The sequence below is a fragment of the Nycticebus coucang genome, chromosome 8 (genome assembly GCF_027406575.1).
Source record: "Nycticebus coucang isolate mNycCou1 chromosome 8, mNycCou1.pri, whole genome shotgun sequence".
Classification (NCBI taxonomy): domain Eukaryota; kingdom Metazoa; phylum Chordata; class Mammalia; order Primates; family Lorisidae; genus Nycticebus; species Nycticebus coucang.
The window spans coordinates 82,679,670-82,700,458 of NC_069787.1; the positions used below are offsets into that span (position 1 = coordinate 82,679,670).

Consider the following 20,789-nt stretch of genomic DNA (forward strand, 5'->3'; position numbering starts at 1 on the left):
CTTAAGGCCTTTGCTCAGATATCACTTTGTCAGTGTGGTCTTCCTGAGCATCCTATTTAAAATAACACACCTCCCTCCACCACTTTGCTGTGATCCACCATACTTCTCACCATGTGGTATACCCCATATTTTACCTGTCTGTCTATCTCTTCCCATTGGAATGTAATCTCAGGGAGGGCAGGGATGTTTGTAAGTGTTGTTCTCTATTCTTCAGTACTCAGAACACCACCTGACACATAGTAAACATTATGTAAACACATTAAATAAGCAAGTGTTGGATGAGTTCACTGCCTTGGAGACTGATAGTCCTGCTCCTTAAGGTGACCAGAGGATGACCAGTGGTAGCTGACGAGAGGTTTTTGAGGCCATGGGAAAGTTACAGAGGAGACAGCAGGCTGGCCAACAAAGGGAAATTAAAAGGTAACACATAGTTAAGTGAAGCTAAGACTACAATTGCCTATGAGCAGAACAGCAGGAGCTGGGAGAGGACCGTCATCAAAGCCATGCCAGGGAACTGAGAGCAGCAGCTATGGTGGATGGTAAGGTCATGGGTTTCCAGCCCACACAAGAAACACTATTATTTTTTTCCTTCCTGCTCCCACCATGTACCACACGTTAATGCTATCAAATAAATTTTTAAGGAATTCATTTTCTTTTTGGCTTAAGTGATGTCAGTCCTTTGAGAAAGACTATGAAAGACGCTTGAGGCTCGGCGCCTATAGCTCAAGCGGCTAAGGCACCAGCCACGTACACCAGAGCTGGCGGGTTTGAATCCAACCTGGGCCTGCCAAACAACAATGACAACTACAATCAAAAAATAGCTGGGCTTTGTGGCAGGCACCTGTAGTCCCAGCTACTTGGGAGGCTGAGGCAAGAGAATCGTTTAAGCCCAGGAGTTGGAGGTTGCTGTGAGCTGTGATGTCACGGCACTCTACCCAGGGCGACAGCTTGAGGCTCTGTCTCAAAAAAAAAGATGCTCGAGGCATGATCCGAGCCTGATCTGAAGTGGTTATTCCCTTACTCAGTTTTGAACCAATTTTTGGTGTGACTGGATAGAGAGCAGAATGCAAGTATGGTTACATTTTCATTTTAGAACCTACATATAAGTAAAATATTCTGAATGAATTGGTTTACACCTATAATGAATAATTCTAATTAAACACCATGGGAAGAAGTTTGACACATCATGGCAATTTGCAGTGGAATTTTATCAAGGAATAGTGGCCTTTGTCTACAGATAACTAAGAATAAGAAGCAGACTCGGAGCCCTTAATGCAGTGGTTACGGCACCAGCCACAAACAACAAGGCTGGCAGCTTTGAACCCAGCCCGGGCCAGCTAAACAACAATGACAACTGCAACAAGAAAATAGCCAGGCGTTGTGGTTGGTGCCTGGAGTACCAGCTACCTGGGAGGCTGAGGCAAGAGAATCGTTTAAGCCCAAGAGTTTGAGGTTGCTATGAGCTGTGACGCCACGGCACTCTACTGAGGACAACATAATGAGATTCTGTCTCCAAAAAAATAAAAATAAAAATGAATAAGAAGCAACTACATTCATTATCTGGAGGATGCTTGCAGAGCCAAATGTTAGGCAAAGCTGAGCTGGGAGTGAATAATTCCCAAGAACCTCCATTCCCCCTACTGCCAGCTTGGATCACTTACAGGCCAAAAGGAATAAGAGAAAGATATCCCATAGGGTGTTAAGTCATAATGACAGGGGCCAGAAAACTATAGCTTTGCAGTCCAATAGCCCGAGTTCAGATTCCCATTCTGCCACTTAGTTGCTATGGATCCTTGGGTGCTTCACTTCTTGGCCAATAAACTGGCAAGTTGGGGGTGATGGTATAGATTGAGCATGCCTAATCCAAAAATTCAAAATCAGAAATCCTCCAAAATCAAAAACTTTATGAGTGTTGACATGACACCACAGGTAGAAAATTCCACACCTCACTTCGTGTGTTAGGTCAAAGTCAAAACTTTGTTTCATGTACCAAAGTATTGAAAATATATAAGGGTGAATGTGGTAGCTCATGCCTGTAATTCTAGCCCTCTTGGGAGGCCAACGCAAGGGGGATAGCTTGAGGCCAAGAGTTTGAGACCAGCCTAAGTTAGAGTGAGACCCTGTCTCTACAAAAAATAGAAAATAAATTAGCCAGATGCAGTGGTGCATACCTGTAGCCTCAACTATTTGGGAGGCCAAGGGAAGAGAATTGCTTGAGCCCCAGTGAGCTATGATGACATCACTATACTCTAGCCTGAAGGGGTACAGCAAGATTCTTATCTCAAATTTTCTGTTTCTTCATGATTTGGTCTCAGTAGGTTTTATATCTTGGTACGTATTCTGTTTCTTCTAGGTTATCCAATTTGTTGGCATGTAGTTTTTCCTGGTAGTCTCCTATAATCTTTTTTATTTATGTGGCATCAGTTGTAACGCCTTCTCTTTCATTTCTTTAAGTCTTTTTTTTCTTAGTCAAGCTAAAAGTTTTCAATTTTGTTGATCTTTTTTAAAAAACCTACAAGTTTCATTATTTTTTCTTTTTCTACTTACTCTCTCTTTCATTAATTTCTCCTTTTATGTTTATTATTTCATACCTTCTGCTAACTTTGTCATAGTTCTTTTTTGGTAAGTTTTAAATTTAGATTGTTTATTTGATCTCTTTCTTTTTTAATGTAGGCATTTATTGCGGTAAACATCTCTCTTAGCACAGGTTGAGCATCCCTAATTTGAAAATACACAATCCAAAATGCCTCAAAACCTGAAGCTTTTTGTGAGCACCAGCATGATCCTCAAAGGAAATGCTCATGGAACATTTCTGATTTCAGATTTCTGGAGTAGGATTCTCATACTGTATAATGTGAATATTCCAAAACCTGAAACACTTCTGGTCCCAGGTATTTGTGATAAGGGAAATTCAGACTTTGCTGCTTTTGCTGCATCCTGTAAGTGTTGTATTGTTTTGGTTTTGCTTTAGTTTGTTTTAAGATATTTTCTAATTTTCCTTTTGATTTCTTCTTTGACCTGTTGGCTGTTCAAGGTTGTTTAATTTCCACATATTTGTGAATTTTTCAGGTTTCAATGGATTTCTAATTTCATTCCATTTTGGTTAGAAAATATATTTGAGCTGGGCGCAGTGGCACATGCCTGTAATCTTACCACTCTGAGAGGCCGAGGTGAGTGGATTGCCCTGAGCTCACTGGTTCGAGACCAGCCTGAGCAAGAGTGAGACACTGTCTCTAAAAATAGCCAGGCGTTGTGGAGGGCACCTGTAGTCCCAGCTACTTGGGAGGCTAAGCCAAGAAAATCACTTGAGCCCAAGAGTTGAGGTTGCTGTTAGCTATGATGCTGTGGCACTTTACTGAAGGTGACAAAGTGAGACTCTGTCTCAGAAAAAAATAAAATAAAATATATATATGATTTGATTTCAATGCTCTTAAATTTTTTAAGGCTTCTTTTGTAACATACCATGTGTTCTACCCTGAAGAATTTTCTGTGTATACTTGAGAGACTATGTATTCTACTGCTATTGGGCAGAATGTTCTATAAGTGTCTCTTAGATCCATTTGAGTCTTCAGTGTCATTCAAGTTTTCTGTTTCTTTATAGATTTTGTGTGTGAATCTTCTGTTATTGAAATCTGTTATTGTATTGCTGTTTCTTTCTTCAGTTCTATCAGTGTTTGCTTTGTTTTGGTGCTCTGATGTTTTCAGATCTTCCTGGGGACTTGACCCTTTTATTGTTATGTAATATCCTTTGTCTCTTGTGACAGCTTCTGACTTAAAGTCTATTTTGTCTGTTATGAGTGTGTCTACCCTGCTATGATTGGTACCATTTTCATGGAATATCCTTTTCTGTCCTTTCACTTGTAGTCTGTGTGTTCTTAAATCTACAGTGTCTTTTACATAGCATATAATTGGTTCTTGCTTTTTTCCCCCCTCATGCGTAGTAGGTTTAATTACGTATATTAGCTACAATTTTAATTCTTTTTTTCTTTCTCTTTTTTTTATTAAATCATAGCTGTGTACATTAATGCAATCATGGGGTACAATGTGCTGGTTTTATATACAATTTGAAATATTTTCATCAAACTTGTTAACAGAGCCTTCACAGCATTGTCTTAGTTATTGTGTTAAGACATTTATATTCTACACCTAGTAAATTTTACATGTACCCTTGTAAGGTGCACCGTAGGTGTGGTCCCACCAATTACTCTCCCTCCACCCATCCCTCCGTTTAGCCATTTTGTGTTTTGATTAGGAGTTTAATCCATTTAATTATTGATAGGAAAGGACTTACTATTACCATTTTGTTAAGTGTTTTCTATCTATCTTGTACTTCTTTTCCTTCTTTCCTCTCTTTCTGCTTTCCTTTGTGTTTCATTAATTTTTTATAGTGTCATGCTTTGATTCCTGTCTAATTTTCTTTTGTCTCCTATAGGCTTTTTCTTCGTGGTTATTACCATGAGCTTACATGAAACATCTTGTAATAATAATAATCTATTTTAGGCTGATAAACAAGGCTACTCTTAATCTTGGCACAATTGGATATAACAAATGCTTTTTTCTTTTTTTACTTTTCCATTTTAAGCTTTATTTAATTGCTTTAAATAGAATTAACTAGAATAAGTGAATATGTATTTTATGATTCTAATGCAACTAAATCCCAGTGGTATTTTTCTAGGACTTGATGAATTGACTCTTAACATTCATCTGGAAATACAATGGGTTAGACTAGCCAAGATATTCTTGAAAATATATATATAAAGGAGGACTAGTACTATTAAACGCAAAACAACAGATCTCTGTTTTACTGGCACAAGCAGGGGAATGAAATGAAATAGAATAGAATAAAACAGAATGTCCAAATTAGTATATGAGAATAAATTGTTCAATAGATATTAGAATGTTTGATTACTCCTTTGGAGGAAAAGGTTAGATTCATATATCCTACTTTATACCAAAACAAACGCTAAATAGTTAAACTTTTACTTTAAAAGATATTTACTGCAAGAAAAGATAAATGGATAGATAGTAAGTATATCATATTAGAGTGGGAAGGAACCATTAAAATGAAAAGATTGTGAAAATTGACTTCCTAAAATTTTAAAACTTCTGCACATCCATAAGTATTATAAACAAAAGTTAAAAGGCCTAAAACAAACTGAGACATTATTTCCAACATATAGAACAATCAAGGGATTGTATCTCTAATGTGTGACAAATTAACTCTTATAAATTAGAGGAAAAAATAGAAAAATTGCCTATATATATATATATATCTAAATATAGTGCTCAAAAGAAGTAGAAATGGCCAAAAAAACATACAAAAGATTGTAGAACTTGGATGGCAAAGAAATGCAAATTAAAGTGACAGCGAGTTACTGTTTTCTCCTTTTTGATTGGTGAAGGCTGTTTAAATCTCTGTCTTGGCATCAGCCCCTCTGTGGGCACAGCTTTAGTGACACAGCCTATGGATAGGAATGCACATTGGCACTGCCTTTCTAGGTAGCAGATTGTTCCTGGGTATCAAAAAGCTTGACTTTTTTTCAAAGACCTTGGTCCCAGCCATTACAGTTCCAGGAATTTTTTCTAAGGGGATCATCTAACGTGCACATAAATATTACATATACTGATGCTTACTGCAGTATTATTTTGAGTGTTTTAAATGTTCATTTAAAATAATGCATGATACATGATACAAAATTCAAATAATATAAAAGGAAATAAAGGGAAAAATCATTCTCCTTCTCCCAGTTCTGTCTTCCATTTTCTCAATTTCTCTCCTATAGGGCCACCAGTTACTTACGAGTATTTCTGGAAATACTCTTTGTACATATAAAGTATGTCTTTATGTGTACATATATGTTTCTTTTATTTTGTTTATATAATTTTGTATTTAGAGGTTATGGTAGCATGCTAATGCACATAGCATACTACTGTGTACCTTGCTTTTCTCGTTTTCTGTATCTTGGTGTGTCTTCTGTTATCAATAAGTACTACAGTACAAGCAGTATACTGAAACCCATAAATGCATCAATGTACAAAATTATGATTTAATAAAAGAAAAAAAGTACTACAGTACAAAGGTTGCGAGCACAGACCATGTGGGTTTGAACAAATTCTATTATTTACTAGCTTTATTTACTATTTATTTATTATTTACTATTTATTATCTTTATTTTTGGTCAAGTTTCTTAATTTCTCTGGATCTTTATTTCTTCATCTGTAAAATAAGTATAATGATAGTCCCTACCTCCTAGGCATAGGGTTACCATAGTATCATATTAAATGAGTAAATATACATAAATACATAAAATAGTGCCTGGCACATCCTACGTAAGGTAGGAGTTAACAATTATGAGCACATATGGTGCTGCATCCTTTTTAACAGTTGTGTAATATTCCACACTGTAGATATTTTATATTTTGTTTTACCAGTCCCATACTAATGGACAACTAGTTTGTTCCCAGCGTTGCTATTACAAAAAAATCGTAGTATTTGTTATGACACATATTTTGGGGGGAAATAATGTAAATGTCCACAGTTTAATTAGGGCACGGTATATATCCATACAGTGAAATATAATAGAACCAATTACAATAAGATTGTAGGTAAAAGGAGATCTGATAATATGTGAAAATGTTCACATGTATTTTATGAAGTAGAAACAAACATTTGAATATTTGCTAGATTTTTCCAGTAATAAACATGATATAAATTATAGACATTTAGAAATGATAGTAAAGTATAAAGAAAAATAATAACCACTGTAGTCCTGTGATTTAGAGTTAGCTGTGCTTAGCATGTTTGGTGTATTTCATACAATCTCTCCTTCTGAAAACTTGCACTAATTATTCTATAGGAAGAAAGGGTTACCATCTTAGCTAAAAGTAGCAAGGAGCAGTGAATTGGAGAAATTGGCCATAGGTGGATGTTATAGGTGAAAAAAGGGTTCTTAGGAAAGCGGTGCTGTTTGAGGGGAGCATCTCTTAAGGAGAGATGCTACAGGAGCTACTCCTTTTTTTTTAAGAGACAGAGTCTCATTTTATTACCCTCAGTAGAGTGCGGTGGCGTCACAGCTCACAGCAACCTCCAACTCCTAGGCTTAGTCCATTCTCTTGCCTCAGCCTCCCGAGTAGCTGGGACTACAGATGCCCGCCACAATACCCGGCGTTTTTTTTGTTGCAGTTTGGCCGGGTTCAAACCCTCCACCCTCCGTATATGGGGCCAGCACCCTACCCACTGAGCAACAGGCCCACCCCAGGAGCTACTCCTTTTGAATGTCAGTCATTTTCATTGTTTTGTGTTTCTGTCCATACTTTGATTCATCCCATAAGCATCTATTATTAGAGGCCAGTTTTACACCAACATGTTCCTAGGTGCTAGGGACTCAGACATGAACAAAGTAGGCAAGGACCCTTGGGGAAACTTGAAGCAAAACACATTACAGAGTTGCAGACAAAGGGTAAGCACGCATGTGTCTGAGATACTTCGTGTAATACTAACTACAAACACTTTGCCACATATCTTCACAATGATTGTCTCTGTGGCTGCTCAGTGTTCTCTCCAGTAGCTATCACTGACTTAACTAACCATTCCTACTCCATTAGATGTTCATATTGTTTGCATGGAGACTTCATGGTCTTTGACATTACTCAACTGCTTTTCAAATGGATTGTTCAGTTATGGATGTAACCAGCAACATGTGAATGAATGGCCCTGTACCATCAAAACCTTACTGCCACTGGCTATATGCTTTTATCATTTCTGTTCATTTAATAGGTACAAAACTGGGTCTTACTATTTAAACCTTTTATTTGATTTCTGTTAAATTTTAAGCTGTACTTCCTCTTCTAAAATGCTTTAGCTGTTTAAATCTTTTGTTCACTACTTATTTTGGCTCTTGATGTGAAAAACAGACTCTGTAGAGTGATGGTTAAGAGCTCAGATTCTAGACTTACACAAACCTGGTTTATCTCCAGCCCTGTTACTTAGGAGCTATGTGACCTTGGTCACAGGGGTTTAGGGAAATGCTGAGACAAGGAATAGCATTCTCAGCAGAGCGGCTCTCCTGAGAAGCAGAATTACGGAGAGATCAATGGCCTGGGTACGTTTGGGGGATGTTGGGCCAACTCTCTGTATCTGGATTTATTGAATAAGGCAGCTGTATTATTGGTTCATTCTGGAGTTTTCAAATATGTGGAATTTGGACTGAAGGCAGGCAACACAGGGTCATAGATTCAGAGTTTCTCCCTGGAAATAAGACCCAAACCCAAAAGAGTACCTGGAGAACAGCAAGGAGGAGTGGTAGAAAAGCTGGGAGTCCCAGAGTCAGGCCAGTCTGGCTTTGAATCCCACATCTTCAATGCATAGTTAAGACAATGTACTACAGGTCTCCGTTTTCTCATAGAAAATGGGATGAAGGGTGCCACTGCATACTGTGAAGACCAGAGATGATTGTTATGTCTTGCACAAACAAGACACTCAACAAACATGGGCTGTTCCAAGCCAACAGTGGATGGGGAAGCATATCTGCCATCATGGAAGGTGAGGTCAGAATTCTTCCTGCCTGGTGTTTAGCCGTCAGCCTTGCTCCTTCCCTTGGTTTCTCACTGCTGAGAGGACTATTGCCAGTATAGCCTGCAGTGGGAAAATTAGCTTTCAAAGATAGGTTTCTTTTATAGAGTGTCCAGTAGAATGCCCTAGGGAAATTTATCACATGGAAATAGAATAGGGCTGACTGGATATCTCAAAAGGTAACTCTCTTAGTGACCAAGTCTTGTTTTCTAAGAGAAAAGGATGTTTGGATTCTCAGCAATCATGTCTGCTTTTGAACTCTGTACAGTCTGTGTATGGGCCTCCCCCCACATTCAACACTCCCCTTTTTATTCGAACAGAGAAAAGTTGTGTTTGTTGACCACTCTTTCAGGGCAGGAAAGGAATGTAATGTATGCATAGACTGCCCAGAATTTCCTGTTAGACTCCCATTCCAAACCACAGGCCCTGGGATGCATTCCAGAGATTGCAGCCTAATTCTAGACAAGAAAAAACAGTGCATTCATTTAAATGTCGGCCTTTCAGAAGAACTCCCCATCTCCCCGCTTAGAAAAAGGTGTTAGCTTTTTCCATAAGAACATAGTTGTGAATTCAGCTGTATGGTCTTTTCAGGGTTATAATGGCTCTGATATTTCCACGTGTGAAGAAATAGTCTTAAGTTGAGCAATGTCAGTGTTCAGTTTTGTAGCCTCAATAGCATTGATGTCCCTACCAACATTTGGTACAGGGCATATTTTTAATGTTCTGCTACAAATACTTGGACAGTATAAATCTGCTATGAATTACTTTCTTTTTTTTTTATTTTTTGAGACAGAGTGAGACTTTGTCACCCTCGGTAAAGTGGTAATGGTGTCATCGTATCTCATAGCTGCCTCAAATTCTTTGGCTCAAGTGATCCTCCTGCCTCAGCCTCCTGAGTAGCTGAGACCACAGGCTCCCATCACAACATCTGGCTAGTTTTTCTACTTTTGGTAGAGATAGGGTCTTCCTCTTGCTTAGGCTGGTCTCAAACTCCTGAGCTCAAGCAATTCACCCACCTCAGCCTCCTAGAGTGCTAGGCTTACAGGTGTGAGGCACCACACCTGGCCTGTGGTCTACTTAATAATGCTCTTGTGACAAGAAAGAGGCTAGTTTTGAGGGCATATTTTTGATGCTTTGACTTAGGGAGTTGTCAGAAAAAAACAGAGCTGGGCAGTTATTAAAACAGGAAAGTTAGATTTTATTTAAGACTATTCCAGTAGGGGAGAAGATACTTCAGTCTAGAATCAGCCTTAATTCAGAGTACAGCATGGGCAAGTGAGAACTTACAGCCTAGATACTGGGTGGGGTCAGTGGATAGAAAATTACTGAAAGGATGATTATAAAAAGTAATAATAAAATAAAAAATTATAAAAAAGAAAAGAAAATTACTGAAAGGAAACATCAGGAATAAGGGGAGATTCTGGCTAAACCAACTCCCATGATTTGGATATTGTTTGTCCTTGCCAAAACTCACGTTGAAGTTTAATTGCAGCAGTGTTGAGGGCTAGGGACTAATGGGAAGTGTTTGGTCATGGGAGCAGATCCTTCCTGCATAGATTAACACTATCTAGCAGGAGTGAGTTCTTGCTCTTTGGCAACTAGATTAGTTTGCCTTGGAAGCAAGACTCCTCCTTGTGTTTGCTCTCTTTTTGCATGAACCTGCTTCTCTTCTGCTTTTCACTGTGTGCTAAAGCAGCACAAAACCCTCTCCAGAGGAGCTGCCTAATACTGGCCTTCTCAACCTCCAAAGAATTGTGAACCAAATTAACTTCTTTATAAACTACTCAGCCTCAAGTATTCTGTTATAGCAACACAAAACAGACTTAAGATGCTACCTGACAGGATTTGTGATAAAGACAGGCCAGGGTAGAGCAGACATTACCTAGGAGACGATGGAGGATGAGAAAGCCAATTAAATATCAAGAGTAATCAGATGGTGGAGGATTAGAGATTCTTGCAAAACTGAATTGACTGAGAGGTTCTTGCTAAATTTGGATTTTACATGGAAATGCACAGATGGATCTAAGAAAAGGCTCAGGAGTCTGAGTAAAGTTTGGTCAAGCAAAGAATCTATCAGTGTTAAGTCAGTTTTTCTTCTAAAAATTACATCGTGCTGGGTCTTTGGTGATCTGGCGCCTTGTGCTGGCACATTGTACTGTGAGAGGTTGGCTTGGAGTCACAGAAATTAAAAGCAAGCTTTCTTTGTTTTCTGTAACTACCAAGATGCAATTTCTTCATTTGTGGAGAAACTTGTATCATTAGGGATGGATTTGTAGTGAATAGCAAACATTTCCACCTATATTCTAGCCATCCAGATCTTCATCCTGAACAACTTTTTTTGTGTAAGAGGGCAGTGGGGCACAGGGAGTTTTAGGTCATATCAAGAATAAGGACAAATGAAAGCTCTGTGTGTGGAGCAGTTATGCTCAGGAAGGTGGGTATGTGAGACTCTGAATGAGTACAGACCCCAAAGGTTTGGGTCCTGAAGCCAGGGGTTAAGAATAGTTACAAAGCCTCTCTTATCTTGAATCTAAAGCAGATCAGAAGGAGGTGGTTATGTGACATGGGTAGATATAGCGCTAAGAAATGCTGGCTATTTGAGGTCAAAATTTCAATTTCTAGATACTAAAGGTAACTAGTTAGATCAGGAAGTATAACAGGATGATCAGAAATGACCCCTTAGGCTGGGTGCAGGGGCTCTGTAATCCTAGCACTTTGGGAAGCTGAGGTAAAAGGATCACTTAAGGCCAGGAGTTTGAGACCAGCCTGAGCAACATAGCAAGACCCCACATCTACAAATAATTAAAAAAATAGCTGCGTGCGATGATGTGCCCCTACCATCCCAGCTACTCGAGAGGCTGAGGCAGGAGGATCACCTCGGCCCAATCTTTGAACTTGCAGTGAGCTATGATGACACCACTGCACTTTAGCCCAGCCTGCAGAAAAAGACCCTATCTCAAAAATAAATGATCCCTCAGCCTGTACATACAAACTGGTTGTGGACCCAGTTTAGTAGTTCTGTTCACATGCTCTTTATACAAATTTGCTTGGGCCACTGAAGAACTAAACCCCACTGTCAGCCTCAGTGTACATTGCCTGGATATTTCATGTTTTTTAAGTATGATACTTTCGTCCTAACCATATTTAATATATCATTACATAGAAAAGGCCTGAGTCCTGTGGTTTGTTTTAAGCCTCACATGTGAAGCTGCTTTTTGTTGGTTTACTTTCTATCATTATCATTATTATTATACAAAGAAACCTTTACTGGATAGAACATAAAGTTTTAAAGAGCTACTTAAATGTTCTAAGTTTATAATTCACATAAACAAAACTAAAATGGGCCTACATACAGGTTTTCTCATAAAACCAGGCTGTTTTTTTAAGGACTAATGTCTGGATACAAGCTAAATTCTCAGGGTTCACAGTGAGACCTGAACTGTACCTAAACCAAACATAAATTTTTGTTATATTTTGAATTACTGGTAGGTTTCCTCTCTTATATGAATATACATATTTTACTACACCCATACAACAGTCCTGCAGGATAGGTATTATTATTCTCATATTACCATTGCCACTTAGGTTGGGGAAGTCACATCAGGTAACAAGTGGCAGGGTTGGAACTTGGACGCAAATGTGACTCCAAATCCTGTTTTCTTTCTGTGTATTTTGTATTTAAAGTCGATTTCTAAATAAGAAATTCCACTCCAGGCTCTTAAATGACCCACATGTCTGATTTGAAAATAGCATCTTTGCTGTAGGTTAATAGCCTGTTCGTGTATTAGTCATAATTTAAAACTTAAACTCAGTAATTGCAATTACAGAGGTGAAACAGTGACCCATTCATGGTACAGTTCTGATTTTGCCCCTCCCCTTTTCCATAGGATCCTATCCAGACTCATCACTTTTATTTACAAGACACTGCTATTATCACCGATCTCACACTCCTTGCCCCCTCTTTGATTTCTGGAATGTTTTGTGCTCTCTCTCACATCAGGCCCTTTGCATATTAATGTTTCCCCACTTCCTTGCTCTCTCTACCACAACAATTTTATGAAATTCTGAGCCCAACTTAGAAGATACTTCTTCCAAGAAGCGATTTTCATAGCTGTCTTCACAATCCTCAGTCTGGGGTCTGTGTCTTTCTTTGGGGCCCAAGAGTGCCCTGCCCTTTTCCATCCTAACAGAACTCATTCTTTATCAGAAGTGCTTATTCAAGTATCTCTCCTACTACTCACAAGCTTCATATGGTTGGGATCCTGCGATATGATCCTATGGAAAGGAGAGGGTCAGGATCAGAGCCGTAGCATGAATGTGTTATTGCTCAGTGTTTCTACACTGCCTAGCATAGGTGCTTACATTTTTGAGGTAATCCTTTCCATTACAAATAACATAAACCCAGTTATATTGGCTTAGGAGTAAAGGGGAATTTGTCTTACATAACTGGAAATTTCAGAAAGGTCTAGTTTTAATAAAACTAAGTCTTCAGAAAATGTCATCAGAGATCTATCCCTTTCTATATCTCAGCTAATTTGCTCTTAATTTTGGCTTCAGGTTCAGGTAGATGCTTCTCGCTAGATGCAAAGATGGCTTTTGGTAGCTCCGGCTTCAATTCCAGGATATCTCTTCTAATAGTGCTCATGTGAATCCTGGAGCAGATTCTCCTTGACCTCCACTGGGTCATGAGCCCATCCGTAAACTAGTCATGTGGCTTTGGTTGGCCAGGCTTTGATAATAGTCTAAACCTGGTAGGGTGAGAGTGTTCCCCAGAGCAAAATTAATGAACTTGTACCAGAAAGAAGGGTAATAGATTCTGGCAGACAAAAAGTGTCAGAGTCTGGGTGGCGCCTGTGGCTCAGTGAGTAGGGTGCTGGCCCCGTATAACTAGGGTGGCAGGTTTGAACCCGGCCCCGGCCAAACTGCAACAAAAAAATAGCTGGGTGTTGTGGCGGGTGCCTGTAGTCCCAGCTACTTGGGAGGCTGAGGAAAGAGAATCGCCTAAGCCCAGGAGCTGGAGGTTGCAATGAGCTGTGACGCCACAGCACTACCGAGGGTGACAAAGTGAAACTGTCTCTAAAAAAGTAAAAGTGTCAGAATCTGTTACATTCTCCATCTGTACCTGGTGCTTTGAAGATACAAGTTCTTACTCCTGGGCCAGCACTCCGTCTAGCGAGACCAGGAGGTTATTTCGGAGGCTTCCCATCTTGCCTTAGAGAAAGAAGGCAATTGTCTAGGTATCCAAATTAAGCCTCCCCATTGATAAGCTCCTGGTAAGCCTGGTGCTGGTAGGTGGAAGGTCCCCAGCTCTGGGGGGAGAAAGAGAGAAATGCATATGAATTGGTCTATATTTGCTGGTCTGTAATGACACCAAGTCCAGAGGCCTAGACAGAAGTGTTAGCTCCAGGGTATATCTAGGAAAACAGAACCACATGCCTCTTTTCCTCAGTTTCACACCATCCCTCCAGTGATACAGAGGGACTGTGGGTGAGGCCAGTACACAGCATCTCTAGCTCTCTACAACCCACCCTGGGATTTCTGCTGTACTCACACCTGCTCAGGAAATAGAGAAAGTCTTAGGATCACTTCATCTGCCTCTGCAAAGGATCTCCCTTTACTCACCCTATGGACTGTCTGTGCCCATGACCCAAACACCTGCGTGTGTTAGAACCAGCTATGTTCTTCTCTTCATTAGCAAGGCTAAGGAAAAGAAAGAGGTGGTCCCTCTGTCAAGCCTGCACTGGGCTGCCTTGGAGAAATGGCAGCATATAATAGCCTACATGGGGAGCTGGTACAGAAGACTGTGCCAGGCCTGCCAGCTTGCTCTTGTGTTCGTGCTTGCTTGGTCCTCCTCAATGCTCCTTTTTGGTGCACAGGTTGTACAGGTTGGGGCAAGAGGTTCCTGAGATCAGATGCAGACTGGGCAGGCACAATGCTCCCTTGAGTAAGGGAGTGGAGAAAGTCAAGTGTATGCTTCCCCCCTCCACTTGAAAGAATTATGCTTTTTCTAAGGGGAAACAACCCAGCAGAGCTCATTTGGACACTCAACCCTTTCTTTTGCCTTCCCTATATCTGTATCCAGTTTTTAGAGTGATTAGATAGAATCACTTCCTGAGATTTTTCTAGTTTTGCTTTCTCAAGCACCATTTATATAACCAAATCCAATATAGTAAGTTTTATTTCCCAGTTGTCAGATGTCAGGGGGGAAAAATGTATGCCAGTAGAATCCAGCTTTTGATCCAGGCTTTACCTCTAGATAGAATCCCCACTTCTTTATGAAGGAGAAGGGAGGGAAGGATGTCAGTGTGGTAAGGGTACTGTGGAGGAAACCAGGCATTAGGGTGGGCAGAGGCTGGGTGTGCACAGGAGCAAGAAACTTTGAAATGACTTATCAGTGGAAACATTTAAAGGGGCTAGCCAAGAAAGGTGGTGAGAGGCAAAATGCTAGTCAAGAACAGAGAAGCTACAAGACCACACTTGTGCGTGGTAGGGGGTGTGGTATTTGTGGTTGGGTGGGGCTGCCAGATGTGTAAACAGACGGGAGCATTCTGCTGGGGAAAGGACTCTTGTTTGGTGCTTTCTTTTCATGTGGGCCTCCCCTGGTGTTGTGGTTGGTGGGTATGTTCTGTCTTGGTGACATCATAGGCAGAAGTGGCTATCGGCCATGGCTAGTCATTGTAGCCCGGTGTACTTCACAGGCTTGGAGTAAAGAAGCATAGAAAGAAGTCTGAAAGTTTGGGATGAGAAGTAGGATATGTTTTCTCCTGAGCCTCACAAAGTTGCTGAAGGAACTATTTACTGTTCCCCCATTGTCAGAGCAATTTACAATTACCATAAAGCATTTGGAAAATACAGAAGGAAGAAGTGTAAACACACATAGTCTGACAATTACTGTTAATGTTTTGGCGTGTTTATAGCCAATCCTTTCTCAATTGTAATCTTTCTTAGTTTATTTGCTTAATTATGATTAAATCAGATATACTAGTCTATATCTAGTGTTTTAAGTTAATGTTATAATATAAACATTTATCTATTAAACTGTGGGTTTTAATTTCATTTATCAACCAAAATATTTTTGCCAGATTATGAGCAAATAAAAGGTCTTCTGGATTGTAGCTGGGAGGGAAGGCGGTAGGGTCACTGCACCAGAGAGTGCACGTCTTTAGACCTTTTCAGGAACAAGTGAATGCTGAGGGTGGGAGAGGCTAATGCTGGTTCTGAGAAAATCCTTCCATTTCCTTGCCTGGCCTGATTTTAGAGTCTCAGACCTGCACAAGAGTGGTTAGAAAATTGGAAAGCCCCAAGCCTCCCAGAGGTTCCTGCAGGCCTTAGAGCCAACCTGACTTAACAGAAGTGCCCTGAACTCCCTCAACTGTGGAAGTGAGGCCACATCCCTACTTCACCTCCTCATACAAACAAGAGAGAAGCTGAGTAAGCTGCCATTCACCATCAGGGGCGTGCAGGCCTCCCAGGGACTGTGCTGATCCCATAGCTTCTGTATAGTAAGTAATCATATGGTAGAAATTTCAATTACTAGTTCCAGGTTTAGGAATTTTTTTAGTATGTAAGTTAGTTTGTTAATGAGTTAGCTGGTTAGTTATGGGAAAGATTTGTGTGATCCCAGGAGGAAAACAAGATCTGGGAAGGTGCTTTTTGCAGGCTGCTCAGTGTCTCTGAGACATGAACAAACATCTAATTTACTTGCAGAGAAATATACTAGCAGCAAGGGAAAAGAAACGATTTTTTTCTTCCCCTGGATAAATTGTTTGAGTGTGGCATAAAAATTAAAACACCCAGAGTAACAATGAAATGGTTTAGCCAATCATTTATGTTAAACACAAGTTTATTGGAATTCTTTTCTTCCCAATTGGCATGTTTTCTCCTTCTTAAGCTGGCCTAAATTGTTTCAAGATTGTCTTTAGCATGGTACATGGGGAAATCACACACTTTCTAAGCAGGTCCACCTGGGTTTGAATCCTGGCACAAGCAATTAACCGGTTTTATTTTTTCAGCAATAACACCTCTCTCCTTGGTAGCTATAAGGATTATGTGAGATGAGGTTTGTGAAATACTGGAACTAAAGGGTTGGCCCTTAGTAAACAGTGGTCATTATTTATTCCTGCTGTTTGGAAGGTCCCCATGGCTGGTCTGGTCTGGCCTGCCATTGGGACCCAAATGAGATGACTGGTGCTCTGTGACATGCATCTAGGGACTGATGAACAAAACAGAAACAACTAGTTTTGCCAGGGACTTATGGTTGTAAAGCTTATCTTTAGTGAGCAAAAATCATAAATTCATACTTAGCAGGCCATTTGCCCAAACCTAGGCTAGAAACTGTCCATCTCTGTGGACTTGCTGGAGAAACAGCTTTCCTTTTTTTAATTGTTTGTTTTTAATACATGATCTTGCTCTGTTGTCCAGGCTGGAGTGCAGGGCATCATCACAGCTCACTGCAACTTCAAACTCCTGGGATCAAGCGACCCTCCTGCCACAGCCTCCTGAGTAGCTTGTACTATAGGCACACACTACCATGCTAATTTTTTTTAGTAAAAACAGCTTTTTAATCTTTTTTCAGAATTTCCATTTGAATACATTCAATTTTGCTGCTGACAGAAGAGAACCCCAAAACTAGTAGCAAAGATTTTGTGATCTCTTGTGGGAAAGGTACTATGCAAATACTTACAAGTTCACAAAAAGAATTGTGCCAAAATTGCTTTTTGGGAGAAATAAACTTGCATAGCTATCATGTGGATTTAAATCATTGCCTGCTTTGATGATTTTCCCATTAACTCTAAACATGGTTCCTTGCCTGTGGCCTCTCCTCAGAGCACTGCTGACCCACCCAGGCATGGTATGTGGTGGGACAGCCCCAGCTACATTCCCAGGCAAAGCTCCTGCCCCTCTAACTTGTCAGTCTTTCCCTGAGGGGTGTTTTTCATCTATACCAATTTTTGCCTTTTATTCCTGACTTGTGGCAGCTTGTCTTGAGCTGTGGTTAAACACAACGGATTGTCACTCCTCCAGTGCCCTTAGTTCAGGACAGGCCAAGGCATAGTATTGCCCAGGATTCACAAAGACGGCTGTGTCCTGGCTAGCCCAGCTCAGCAGAAGAACATGTCTCCAACCTCTATCTCCTGCTGTGTGTTTCAGTGTAATGGAAGTCTTCATCCCTGAGCACTGTGGGTCCAGTACCCCATCAACTTTGTGACAAATGGTGAAGTTTAAGAAGGGAGTCCTTTGTGCCCTTACGTATCTTGCTTCTTAACCCATGTAGTTAGACATTTCTATAGTGAGCAGGGAGTGTCAAGTCAGATTTATGCCTGAAAAGGATGTTTGTTTTGAAGTAACAGTGTGGGGTGGGAATACTTCACTTGCTGGGTCCAGGAATGCAGAAGGTGACTGAGCCTGAGGACAGTACAGTTAATGAGCCAGCAGCCTCTGCTGGGCTAAGGTCAAAGGGGTTCTTTGCAGGCATTGGACTTCATGGACAAGCTGACCCCTAGGATTTGCATGGGATTAACAATCCTTTAGAGTAATTTCTAGAGGCCCCTCATCTTCTCCTAAGCAGGCCCCCTGGAATCAGGACTCTTGGGGACAACAGCACATTGGAATTTTACATCATTGTATTACAATGACTGGAACATCCTGCAGTTGGCTATAGTGTGCTCTTTTTTTCTTTCCAGCTTCACAATGCAACATCAGCTTAAAGAAGCAGAGGAGCCGCAGCATCCTCAGCTCCTTCTTCTGCTGCTTCCGTGATTACAATGTGGAGGCCCCTCCGCCCAGCAGCCCCAATGTGCTTCCGCCACTGGTGGAGGAGAATGGTGGGCTCCGGAAGGTCAGTACTGATGGGGAAACTGTGTAGTCACTGAGACTGCAACAGTGCCATCTGACCCATCCTTGACCAATATTCCTAATAAGAACATGTGACAGTATGTGCAGCCATTTACTGGATTTAAAATTTCAAAAAAAGAAATTTATTCGTTTTAGATAAAGGCTCTCTCAGTCATCCCCATTTAGAAACAAAAGAACATGTCTGAAGAGAATTTTAAGTATCACTTCACATTTTCATAACCTTTTCTCTTGGGAATTCGAATGTATTAAATAGTTTAAGAACCAGTAGCAGACACACAAATAGGAAGGCAAAAAAAGAAACAGAGACCTGACAGAAGAAAAGAAACAGAGATCTGACAATAAATATAATTGAGTTTAACTGCCTTAATAACAAATATGTGTGTTATTTTTTGGGGGGTATCAAATTTTTTAAAGTCACAAAAAATTTGTCACAAGAGGTAAAAACCCAAAATCTACCTACATGCTGTCTAAAGGACAAATCTGAAACAGAGTGACTCAGAACAGTTAAAAATGGAAGTAAGGATGAACAAACAGACATTATACAAGTATAAACAAAAAGAAAACAGGGGTTACAATATTAATTTCAGTCAAAATAGAATTTAGGTAAAATCACTGAAAAAGGCAAAGAATATTATTCATCATAAAGATAGTTGAGATTGAAGACACAAAAGACAAAGTTTTATGTTCCAAATAGCATAAGCAAAAGACATGGACAGGTAATTCACAAAGTAATACAGTTGGTCAAACATGAAAAAAATTATAACATTGTTACACATATAAACATGAAAAAATGTTCAACATAATTAGTAAGGAAGGGAATGTGAACTAAATAATGAGATACCCTTTTCCATCTGTCAGATATTTTTAAAGATAACATTTGGGTTTGGCATAGGGTGGTGGGAGGGAAGATAGAGGATGTAAGTAGGTTATTGGCAAAAGTATTAATTGATTACATCTTTCTGGAGGAATATTTGACAATATGATCTTAAAACCTTAAAAATATCCCCATTTGTTGATGCAAGCAAATCTACTTTGTGAGCATAATTATGAATGTGCAAAGATTGGACCATAAGATACCATCCAGCATAGATTATGGTCAAATCATAAGCAACCTGATGTTCAGCAATAGGCAGTTGGTTAAAAAATATGTAGAATTGGCTTGGCATCTGTGGCTCAAGCGGCTAAGGCACCAGCCACATACACCTGAGCTGGCAGGTTCGAATCCAGCCTTGGCCCACCAAACAACAATGATGGCTGCAACCAAATGATGGCTGCAACCAAAAAATAGCCGGGGTGTTGTGGCAGGCGCCTGTAGTCCAGCTATTTGGGAGGTGCAGGAGAATCGCTTGAGCCCAGGAATTGGAGGTTGCTTTGAGCTGTGATGCCATGACACTCTACCCAGGGTGACAGCTTAAGGCTCTGTCTCAAAAAAAAAAAAATGTAGAATAACCATACAATCGAATAACATTTAGCCCTTCAAAATGACATGTCACAAATATAACTGCTGTAAAGACATGTTCACAATATATCATGTAGTAAAAAGCAGGCTAAAATATCACAGGTAAGTATATTCATAAGTATATATATAAAATCTTTCACATGCACACACACAAGTATTTATAAGACTAGAAGGACATATGCCAAAATATGAAGAAGTTATCTCATGTTATTAGGATTATATGTAGAATATTTTCCTTTCCTTTGTGCTTTTTTCTTTCCTAATTTTTATAAAGTAAACTTAAATTACTTTTATAATTAAAAAAGTTATTTTTAAAGTTATTTTAACTATTTTAAAATAAAATAGTTATTCTGGGGAGATGACAGCCTGAGCATGTGGCTCTGACCGTTAAAATTTCCTCTCTGGATAAACCTATGTGGCCTACTGGTGTAGAGTCTGAAAAGTACATTAAGACCCCCTGTTTTCCTGACATCTCCAGAGGAGAGAACAAGCACAGGATGCAGTTCTTGTAGAACCCAATGAGAAGCACAGGAGAGGGCGGCGCCTGTGGCTCAGTCGGTAAGGCGCCAGCCCCATATACCGAGGGTGGTGGGTTCAAACCCAGCCCCAGCCTAACTGCAACGAAAAAATAGCCGGGCGTTGTGGCAGGCGCCTGTAGTCCCAGCTACTTGGGAGGCTGAGGCAAGAGAATCGCTTAAGCCCAGGAGTTGTGTGAGGCCACGGCACTCTACCGAGGGCCATAAAGTGAGACTCTGTCTCTACAAAAAAAAAAAAAAAAGAATGAACCAAGATGTTAAAAAAAAAAAGAGAGAGAGAGAGAAGCACAGGAGAATGCTTGCTTTCTCCTAGAGTCCTCAGACTAAAACTTGAAATACATAGTCTCATGAGGTCATTCAGCCGTCA

The 20,789-nt window shown here is 40.1% G+C and overlaps 1 protein-coding gene across 1 annotated transcript in view; it reads left to right on the forward strand.

Annotated features, from left to right (window-relative positions):
• Nucleotides 1-20,789, forward strand: part of CTDSPL (CTD small phosphatase like) — a 121,229-nt gene that overhangs the window by 68,829 nt on the left and 31,611 nt on the right. The window contains 1 exon segment of the mRNA XM_053599715.1: nucleotides 18,256-18,410. Coding sequence (XP_053455690.1) covers nucleotides 18,256-18,410 — 155 coding nt within the window.